The 11809-nt window shown below is 33.1% G+C and overlaps 1 protein-coding gene across 1 annotated transcript; it reads left to right on the top strand.

Moving 5' to 3' along the window:
* The first annotated feature begins 3974 nt into the window (after window positions 1-3974).
* Window positions 3975-6977, top strand: LOC149776388 (uncharacterized). Its single transcript, XM_089942360.1, has 3 exons — window positions 3975-4075; window positions 5510-5669; window positions 6845-6977. Exons 1-3 carry the CDS (start codon window positions 3997-3999, stop codon window positions 6900-6902), a joined length of 297 nt encoding a protein of 98 aa, XP_089798486.1. The 5' UTR covers window positions 3975-3996; the 3' UTR covers window positions 6903-6977.
* The last annotated feature ends 4832 nt before the right edge of the window (window positions 6978-11809 follow it).

Here is an 11809-nt window from a genome sequence, read left to right on the forward strand (position 1 = left end):
TCATTGATTATATAAACACTTTAGAGAGGTTATAAGGTAAGTGTAAAAATACCGTTGTCGAAAATGATATTGTAGATTACTTTATACAATTGCAATTTCAAGTTTTTTTATCCAGCTCAAGTTTGTTTTACCTCTAACTCCAGATTTATGCATATTATGTCCCTTGTGTATGAGAGGGAAGGGGAAACGGAAAAAGAAAGGATTGCGATTAAATTGTGTACCATGTTAAATCCATTTAGAAAACGGAGATTATTATTACCTTTCATCGTTATTTTCATATACCACTAATGATTAATGAGTGGAACTTCATCATTATTCGTTAGGAACAGACCCAACAACACATAGTCCCCAGCAAATTTATGTATGAGTATAATTGCACCATGGGCGGATCACAATTTGATATACAAATATTATTGGTATAACAAATTCCTTTATACCAATACTTTAAAAGCCGTAAGTAACAGTTTGTATTATCCACAAGATATGTATAGTATTTACTTCCCTCTGGATATTAAGTTTAATATCATTTCGACAAAATGATTCTATAGAGAGACTAATGTACTATTCCCACCTTTTTATTGTCATTCCATAGTGAGATTAGTAAACATTTTTCGCTTTTTGTATGCATATTTCCATCGAACCTGCTTCTTGTGCAAAAATGCATCAGAACTACAAATATTGCGATTCAGAATCATTGCAAACCCCTAGAAATGTATTATTATATCAAATTATAAGCGGTCTGTATGCATCAGGTAAACTTTGTAAATAGGATACATAGTGCCTGCAATAATAATTCGATTGTTCCACTTCTAAACAGATGGCTGCTCACTCGAGTACATACAGCTCTGTCATAGTGATTATCCTACAGCGGAACAATCGCATACAGTGGCGGAAAATTGCAGCAAATACTAAAATGTAAGCTGTAAAAATGAAAACTCTAATTATATTGATTGCTTAATTAAATCATCTTGAGGCTTCTAGTTTGAATTTGTAACTATCTGTAGAAGAATTGGGCTCTTATCGTTTCCGACATAATTGTCATTTTGCTTGCCTCATTTATTGTACATATTTGAATGTTTTCGAACAAGTCTGTATTATGTCTAAACCGATAACTTAATTGTAAATTGTATCAATTAGGACATTCAGACATATCTAAAAAGTCCCCCTTTAATCTTTCTTCATATCATGGAAGCTTTATATGACAGATGATACTACTAGGCATTTACTTTCATTAAGTGGGTTGATTTACAAAGGAAAATGTTATAAAAAAAACACAAAAGAAGAGAAAGAAAAATGAATTTTGCATGAGGGCTTAGTGAACATAATAATATTCCATCAACGGTAAGAACGTGCATAATCCGGGGTATTTAAATGCTGTTCAAATCAGACAAATGAAATGATATTTGTTCAACGGAACATAAACGCGTCAAGATTGCTGTGAGTAAATATGTGACAATCACTTATTTATGTATTGTCTCCGTTTTATACAGATACAAATGATAAAAAGCGAGTGGATACAATGTATGGGAAGATAAAGCTAATCATTGCTAATATGGATCTCAATCTAATAATTTGACATAAATCTAATAGTTTATTTACTTTTATGTCATTGCCTTAATGTCTCATTTAATAAATAAAATATTTTTAAAACTGTGAAATAGTTGAAAAATATCAGTCAGATATGTCGTTAACTTGACATAATTCTTTTTAATTTTCATAATTTGTGAAGTGAGTATGGGTATGTGTGCTTGAAAGAGAGAGAGAGAGAGATCACCCTCTATTTAATGAAATAAATCTATATCACGCCACACTATATACAAACTAATTTTATGACATTTGTCGAGCATACCAATATGGAGGGGGTGTTCTAGCTCGAACGAATAATTGTTTTTCAGATTTTGATCTTACAATGCAAATAATTGAACCAACAGTGAAGTTAAAACCGAACTGAAATTCTATTTTCTGTATTGCAATCAATATAAAAAAAAGTTCCGATGGTCGTATCTGACACAAAAAAATTGCATAAAATGTCATATTTACCTTCTCGTGTATAACGGGAAAATTTGCTAGGTTGCCTTGCTATGACAGCACGAGGACCTTTAAGTACATTCATGCATTTTAAGGAAATACAAATCGGTATATATAGTGAAGTGATTGAATAACCATTTAGCTATAGATATAACTAAAGAAGTTTGGCTTAGATATTTCCTTGGAAGTAAGTTAAATTATGTTTATTCATCAACTTCTACCTCGACAATATATCTTTCTCTGTCAGACACACACAGACACACAGACACACACACACACACACACACACACATATATATATATATATATATATATATATATATATATATATATATATATATATATATATATATATATATATATATATATATATACACCTTATCTCCCTTACTCAGAGATAACACCTATATTTCATTTAATATCACCAATAGGTCAAGGTATGATTTACCCGATGTTTTTGGGGTCTTTGTATTTTTATTGTTGTGGTTGTCATCTTCATCGCCGTCCTTTGTCATTATCTTGTAGGTGTAAAATTTTAGTTCCTCGATTATCTACCTCCTATACAAATGAGCAGAGTACGCAAAGGTTTTGTTCTCAGACGCACGGAATGTTTCTACAGATCCCTTCTGAAACACGAAATCCCATAAGATTTCACTATTTAGTTATTCTCCCAGAAATCCCAGTTTTCTTTCGCGAGTTCATTTTATGTATCTAAGCGTTATTGTGATGATATCTATTGGGCAAAGACTTAAAATGAAGCTAGTTCTTCGATTTTGTTTATATGAGAAATTCCAGATGTGTGCGCAGTTTAGGGAAAAAAAATAGTCGAATTGCGTCAGAGATTTGCATCGTATATATCCATATAAGACTAACTGAAGACTTTTAATTTCCATTATTGATATAGATTCCATGAAATTTAAATATTCTGGTCAGGTTGTGAAACAAATAATTTATTTAAATTACACTTATATTGTTTCAATGAAGTAACTTAAAAAGAAAACGTGCAAAGACTTACTGAACAACAGCAAAATCCTGCAAGTCTTTGCCCAAGTAACCTTATCCAAGACTGAATTGATATGCGAAAATATATATTCTTATCACCGTTATTTTCTTACGTTTAACTGATATATAAGCAAGGACAAATTTGCAGTTGTTAGACACAATAAAAAGGTATCAGAATCTCGAGTTTTCGTTTTTCTTTGCAACATGAAGCGTTGTTGATTTAAAGCTATGTAGGTGCTTCAAAGATACAATAATGCTTCCGAATAGCTTTCATAATGAATCATAAGTCAAAAATGATAACCCTAAGTGACATGTCGTGACGAATTCTCATTCCAGGAGTATAAAATCCTATCTCTACGTCTACACGCTTGCATTTCCTCCAGAACTTGGTAAGTTATTTATTGCTCGTTTATCCCAATAATGTTAATTACCCAAGCGGGGTAAGTCGGAGATTTGATCGCAGGACGTTAACGCAGGGTATCGCAGGTCTGAATCTTGCCCAGATCATCCTGGGTTGGCTATTGTGGTGCATCTTACTGAATGCACTTTGTCCCCAATGGGTCAGCAAAAGGCAGCCCATTAATGTGATGCAGTCGTTAAACAATTATCAAATTCATGTTATCTGCTTCGTCTGCTTCATAGTTGAATTTGTGGAGAAATGGTAATGTACTTAATCAATTTGAGCTAGTCAGATCGTATGTAGATGTTTACATTATAACGAGCATGTTACTAACTTCTTCGGACTTTGAGAATCACACATTTTATTTAGATATTTCTTTACCATTGTAACAAATGTTTACCTAACATTTGGGATTTCACTTTTCTGGAACAGCAAATTGCTTTATTTATGACCATAATTGTACACCACTGTACAAAATAACTGTGTTAGTTCAAGCGATACCTGTATAGATACAAAAACTATTTGTTGTCTTTTTTTTCAGAACTGAAATCCTTTCAGCAGCAAACATGAAGATTGCCTTCCTTCTCCTTGTCTGTACCTATGCTGTTTTCAGCGCACCGGAAAAGAGAGTATTTTTAGATTCGCGTAAGTGACGTCGTTCAGAACTTTAGAAAAATGAACTTTTTACTATCTTTCTTATGAATACTAAAACGTTCATCACAGGAATATTCGTAAGACAGAGATAGAAAAATTTAATTTAAAAATACATACGGAAAAGGTTATCTCATAACATTAGAGTTTGTGTTCGTACCGTCAAGTTTCATACCTGTAATACGACAGAGTACATCATATTACTTAATACACATGACGGTGACTCGGAATTATAAAAAATGTTTATCAGACAAAAAAATAATTTAAAAAACATTAAATTACAGAAACGTTCATTGCAAACAATGGTTTTCTTTAATTTTTAAATCCATCATGTAGATAACCATTACAATGGTGCTATATTCTATTCTCAGGAGAACCTTCCATTTGTCTCTTCCTGCTTTAAATACCTCTATGTACAATGATAACCTAATTATAGACCTGAGTTGTAAGTAAGAAAGAAAGCCTTTAACTACTCAGTCGCCCAGTTATCTGCTAGGTTAGATGCGAGTCTTTTAATAGCGATTCAAAGGGACAGAGGAAAGCCAATAAGTTAGTTAGCCTAAAGGTATCCATTTATGAGAACAGTATACAACAGAGTCATCGTATATTCATATGCTTCTTGTATATTTTGTTTATTTTGTCAGTCAGAGATAAACGGTTGATAAAACGGTTTGCATATTTAAATAATTCCAATACATTTTTATGGAACCACATAAAAGAAAATGTATTAATATTTGATATATGACTTCACGTTTACACCAAATAGGTGATTCCGTTTACTAATACGTGTGGTCGAAACGTGAGAAACTGTACAATATCGATGGAGGATACTGATGTAAGATTCTTTTATGCAAAGATATTTCACCAAATAAGATCAATTTAAACAGCGCAAGACATTGGTAACTTGTTATTTTATACGTAGCACGCTCAAATACATAAATAGCGCACATGTGAAATAATTGTCGTGATGCATTTGCAAACAATTGTTAGAAAACAGAGCTGAATTTAAATGACATTGAAGAAAACATTAGACTTGGTCTTCCCAAAGCAACATAAATATTCATACAAAGACCAAAACAAAGGCTTCTTGTCTATATTGTACAACTGTCATTCATAATACCTAATAGACTGAGTTGAATTTTGTTTGGTGCTAGAGGATCAAACATAGTTCATGACGTATTAAGAGTAAGCAGGGCAGTGAACAGGATTTGTGGGCGCTAGGAAACATTCTGCAGTAGGCCTATGTGAATTACAAATTGGCACGGCGGTGGGCACCCTGAACGTTGTCGGCCCCCGGAATTTAGTCTTAACTAATCTATATTGTCCTCGACCCTGAGAGTAAGCTATCTATATTTTAGGATCCTAAAAATCAAACTAAAACGTTTTGCGTAAGTTGTCCAGAAAAAATAATTTTTTTGTATTATACAGTTCATGGCTTTGACCTCACTCACCTGAAACAGCTCGTGCAGACTCTTCTCAATACTTTGGGGACTGACGCCACCGAGCAGCTCTGCGAGACTGAATGCCACACTCTTCTGACGGATCCAGCACATCTTCTGCATTACAGCTGTGGGCTTGTTTGTCATGCGTGAGTCCATAGTTACATCTATATTAACTTTTATTGTCGGAAATCCTTGTACTGACCTCCGATTTGACACCTCTTTTTGGGCTTCTGTTTTAACGGCAAAGATTTCATAGCTTCAGACGCGATTCATGCATTAATATCGAGTCCATATGCTGCTGAGAAACTTTGTATCATTATCTATGTAATTACATCTGGCTCCACCTCTCATACAGGTAGCAATATGTGACTACATTCTTATTATGGACCAGCATAAGGTCTGCTCGAAGCATGCATTTATGACACCGAATCTGCTTTAGAAAGGGATGACATCGAATTAATTTTTCCATGAAAGGTCACATTTTCAGGTTGATGTCGTTAGTAAATACCATTAGCATGGTGTCTTATGCTTTTTCTAATTATGCCATGTGGTCTTTATAAAGTCAACGTCATTATATTTCGTAACTAAACGTCTATATTCCAAAATGTCTTTCAAGATAAATACCCAATCACGTATAATGTATGTTGATACTGTCTAACGTTACAACTCATGTCGACATCTTATTTCTCTAATAATGAGCCTGAAATACTGCATCCACGTCATCGAAATGCTTCTGTATAAATAAATGTTTTTCATTTGGATACGCACTGCACGAGTCGTTAATTTTAGTTTCAAAACTTTATTTACAAAAAAGACACTTTGATCTTTTGTAAACGAATCTCCACAAATGAAATCAACGATTGTCTACATTACTGTAAATATAGAAATAGACATGCATATAAATGTGAACAAAAAGGAATATGTTAATGGGGGTGTAGATTATTCCTCTATAAATATCAAACATGATTTTATCCCAGTTAGGAACAAAACACTAATGAGGTTTGGTGTGTTTTTTATATTGGGACCTAATGGGGAGGGGGAATTTTGTACGTATCAAATACTTGCTCATTCCTTATACATTTAGCCAAACAGTTTTAATACAAATCGAAACACATTGAGAGTGATAAAAGCTAAACTGAATACACTGAAGAATATCCAAGCCCAGACGTTATTTATAACACTGGAATAGTTACCCCTGTGTAAGATACTAAACTACAGATGAAAGATTTGTTTTGAAAATTTATGAATAAATGTATTTGTAATAAAAAATTGAACTTCTCATATTACATCTTACATCTTCATCTTGCGTCACTAATTTCAGATTCCAGTCCTTAGTCCACAGATTCAACCTTGTGCCACAGACAGGCACCGTTGGGTAAAATGTTGACACTGTATTGACGCTTGTAGATACTTATATGTGTACCGAAGTAAATAAAAATCATCAGGAATCGTAATCTGTTTTATTCGTTTTTTAAAAATAAATCTATACAGGATCTGAATGATAATGCCTTCATCACATCTCTAAATACCATTGCTTACTCCTATGCTAGTAGCATGTGATGTTTCCCCCGTTCTGATTATCCTTTAGAGAAAATCATCAATGCATTTAATAAATGTGCAAACAAATTCATAGCCTCTTCATAAAGATGCACAAAATGCAAACTGCCACACTGCAGACGTCATACTGATATGACTGAAAACTTGTTGAAGCTACGTTAAAAGTCGAAATCACACACATACACACATCGTCAACTGAAATATTGTCTTTCTCTACCGCCTACTCTAACTAAAACGACTCCATGACTGCAGTTTCTATATTATATCCGACCCATATGACACCGACCTTGCAAATAATTTTCGATTTTATCGGAAGTGAAAGCAACGAGCAGCTCTGTGGGAAGAAAAAAAAACGCCACGATCAAAATATATTATTGTATACTCACGTATAATCGGACCAGCTCGGCCAATTATCTGCACAACCACTGATTGCTTATCTGCAAGTCGTTTTGAATCAAGCGGTTACAATTGTACAATTAGATTTAATACTATTTACCATGTGTTTCATAACCACATTGTTAATAATTTTTTACTAGTCGCATTTGTGTTTATTCAAATGCGGTTTATCTAAAAATATAAATCCTCTTTGCTCTGCTGAATATGTTTTATTCAATAGTGTAACCATATACTACTACTAGAGATTATGTTCACTGTATTAAATATTTCTTTCTTTCAGGAAAACGCCTTAATTATGGTGATGTTAATCCGAATAATTGATGGTGACTGTAAAATTGGAAACAATCGTTTAGCAATTTAAACAATCCTCACAAGCACACAATAAAGAAAGAACGATCAAAATATATTATTGTATACTCACGTATAATCAAATATACTTTTAACGACCAACGTTCCCTTGATACACATAAACTATGATGTCCTAAAAAGTATCTTGTGAAGAGAAAAAAAACAGAAAATTAGTGTTGTTTGAATTATTAATTTGTAAGTTGTTACATCAAAGAGTTCCCTTAATCGCGTTTCGTCATCTTATTTATCATATACTGATTAGTAGTACATTCCCGGTTTAGCTTTCGATACACGTGTTTAATCGATATATGCGTTTCACACACCCAAATTCACCTCCCAAGCTTCTCTTCTTTGACTTCCATGAGAATATATTTTAGACACAGTGAATCAAACTTCAAAAACTCGTTTTGAATCTCATTCATGCTAAATCTATACATATTTAGAGAGTGTAAAAAGGGGGTATGTTACCGTATCACTACGTCATATCAACATCATTTCGTCCGTAGTGTACAACAAAACACTTTCGCAGATTTGTGCATATACACTGTATTTTGTCTTCCTGTGAACACCAAACTAAATGTACCTAAATATCATATACACTCATATATTTGTACATGTTTAGCATACGCAGGTATCTGTCATTATAAACTTAATGTTTCAAAGTAAAATGTAATTCCTAAATTTTTCCTTCTTTATTCTATACTACACAAAATAGACAGGAGTGATCCATTTAATCCCTAATCCCTAATATTTCACTAAATTTCAGATTATAATATGTGGTACAACATTTCCACATTATACCTAGTCCGCAAAGCTGTTTATGAAGTATTAAATGTTTCCAGTTCGATGCGCAAAATAAAATGAACGACATGTAATAAATTAATATCTACTATCATTTTAGTTTTCTGTTTTCTTCCATAAGCGAAGAATACCCTATTCCTATTTCTTCTACGTTTTGAGAGCGCTCCTAGACATCATCAATCGAATATTTTGTATATATCACGATATTCAAGACTAATGACACATCAGGACATTCAAGACTATTGAAATTCCTTTAGGACATATTATAATTTTGTACTTGTGATAGAACATTCGTGATTTATTGAAATGTAATTAAGTTGGTGTAAGTGTCTTTTAAAACTTCTCTTCACGTTTTGAATTTTCCTTTTTGCATTCACTTCTTTTTCGGTAGATATTTTCTGGCATAGTCGTAACAGTATATATATATATATATATATATATATATATATATATATATATATATATATATATATATATATATATATATATATATATATATATATATATATATATACATACTTGGGACCTAAAGTTACGTGAACACGCGATCAACATGTACACTTTGGTTGTTTCAAATTTTTTGGACAACACCATTTCAAACTACAAATATCAGTACCACTTCATGTCATTATAATTACAGGCAATCCATGTGTCAAAGATACAAATTAAATCAAATTATTCTTGAAAGGTCATTATAATCTAAAAGGAAGGATAATAAAAAAGGATTCTTAACTACATGCTTTAGCCATTGGTCCTGAACCTTACATCTATTAAAGACTTAAAAGATAAAAATAAGATAATACAATTTTCATTTTGCTACCAGACAGACAATTTAAAAATATAAAGCCTATTTCAACAAGATGCTTACATTGATACAGATATGGTAAGCCATAAACAGACTACAGGCAAACAGCTATATCCCCATCCATCAGGGTATTATTCAGGTTTATATTTTCATGACGAAACTTCCAATTTGTAAGATTTTATAACGAATTTAAATGTAACAAAATTATATGGACGGATAAATACTGGAGAGAATGCAAAAGAAGCGTGAAGTTTAAAGAAAAAGAAACAAAACAGATACTTCGATCAAAAGTGGTACAGGTGTCATTTCTTGGATACGCTGTTTTCCGAGTACCCATTCTCTCAGATGAATTTGTTTCCGGTTGATCATTACTTTGCTGATGGTATAAAAAGTTCAAGAACTTTACACCATCATCTGGTTTATTACCTCATTCCAGTCTCGGAGTTTTACAGTTAACTGCATTCTCCAAGATGGAAGGGACGTAAAAGATAAGGAGATAATCAAGAAGAATTTAAACAAAGACGAAGAGGTGAAAATTGAGAAATGACATAGGTGAAAATCTAGTAAATCTGATCAGGAATGTTTTTTCTTAATTTGTTTTATAATATGAAAGACTGCTGATTACAGCTGAAATAATTTTGCACGAGAAGACCAGTGGAGAAAGAGATAGCTTGATCTGAAGTATGATTAAGTGAGGAATACTGAATCCCTTATGTTGTACTATCATAGGTATGGATAATCTAAATTACTATACTCTTAATTTCATTTAAATGAAGTCCTTGTGGAAACAAGAACCTATCGTATACATCATCTTACTTGAAAAAAATAAGTATCTTGAGGTAATAGATAAACCAGCAGAAAACTGAGGTCCCCGCCGCCACGTGTGTGCTTCATAGTCAGCTATGGCCATCCCTCCTCGACAGGCTTTTGCAACTTGGTATCATTGTCATCATGTAATACTGTGGAAAAGGTTTTCATTCAGGTCAAGTTCTTTTTTCTCCATCTCATTCTCTCTCTCTCTCTCTCTCTCTCTCTCTCTCTCTCTCTCTCTCTCTCTCTCTCTCTCCACAGATTTCCAAGTATTTGTTTTCTCATGGTAGAGAGAACAAGCGAGACATAAGGGTGGGAAACAGAACAGGGAATGCAGAATGATTTGCGATGACATTCTATCGCATATCATTATTGTGTATAATGTAAATTCAACAGAGAATACGAATACCTTCTTCTTGCTTTTTCTTAAATAATATCCGATAACTTGAAAATATTCACTTGTTTTGGGAGTATAGAAGCGACAGTCTACTATTGAAACTATAATTATTTGTGTATTCAAAAGCTAGAGGCCAATCTTAATCTTTACATCAATACTTCAAATGCAATTATTTTTTTAAAATCTCTCTTCTCTCTCTATCTCTCACATATATATTAAAAGTAACATGGCATTTAAAGTGTTGGTATTAAGCAATTTGATATAGCAGTACTATTGGTATATCAAATTGTGATCCGCCCATGGCGCAATAATACGAATATATAAACATTCTTTCAACTGCAGGCCTAAAGATAAATTTCTGCTCATTCATTAATCATAAATGACATGAAAATAACGATGAAAAGTATAATATTTCCTGTTTTCTAAATGAAATTAAAGTGGTACACAATTTCATCGGAATGGTTTCTTTTTTTCCATTTCCCTCTCCCCTCTCGTCCATAAAGGAAAAAATAAGCAAAAATCTGGAGTGAGAGAGTAAAACATATTGCGCTGGACGAAAACATTAAAACTGAACTTGTAGCAAGTAACCTACAGTAATCTGGTTCGTCGTAATGGTACATTTAAGCTTTCCTTGTGATTTATCTACAGTGTTCATAAGATCAATGATTCATAGTTGCAATAGCCAGTCGACACTTGGCCTATATATTAAATTTGTCACATACGAGGCACACATACTGTAGCGTATTTAATGCTTTGTTGTTGTTTCATAAACCTATTATAATGTTCTAAAATCGATTATTAATTATTAAACATACAAGTATCCGAATGGTTGCGCCGCTCCCCACCTCTCTCTCTCTCTCTTTCTCTCTCTCTCTCTCTCTCTCTCTCTCTCTCTCTCTCTCTCTCTCTGGATGAGCGTAACTAGATACGGGCGAAAATCTATGAAAATACGAGCGTTAGGGATTTTCGCTTGTGTCATACAACGATGTCTCTGGACCTACAAATAATGGTAAAGTTTAGTCAAACCGTTCAGGAGAGAGAGAGAGAGACAGAGAGAGAGAGATATGACTTTTCTAAGCATTAGGCTCTATCCTCGTGTTTCATTATTTTGCAGTCTTTATAAAGTCAAGTCATTATATTTCGTAACTAAACGTCTATATTCCAAAATGTAT

The sequence above is a fragment of the Sinohyriopsis cumingii genome, chromosome 18 (genome assembly GCF_028554795.1).
Source record: "Sinohyriopsis cumingii isolate HCF-2022 chromosome 18, ASM2855479v2, whole genome shotgun sequence".
NCBI classification, from domain to species: domain Eukaryota; kingdom Metazoa; phylum Mollusca; class Bivalvia; order Unionida; family Unionidae; genus Sinohyriopsis; species Sinohyriopsis cumingii.

Excerpts from the sequence above, each read along its gene's own strand:
- LOC149776388 (XM_089942360.1), top strand. The coding sequence starts at position 3,997 with ATGAAGATTGCCTTCCTTCTCCTTGTCTGTACCTATGCTGTTTTCAGC. Across the intron at positions 4,076-5,509 it reads GAGAGTATTTTTAGATTCGC|TTCATGGCTTTGACCTCACT; the intron begins GTAAGTGACGTC and ends TGTATTATACAG. Across the intron at positions 5,670-6,844 it reads TGTGGGCTTGTTTGTCATGC|ATTCCAGTCCTTAGTCCACA; the intron begins GTGAGTCCATAG and ends CACTAATTTCAG.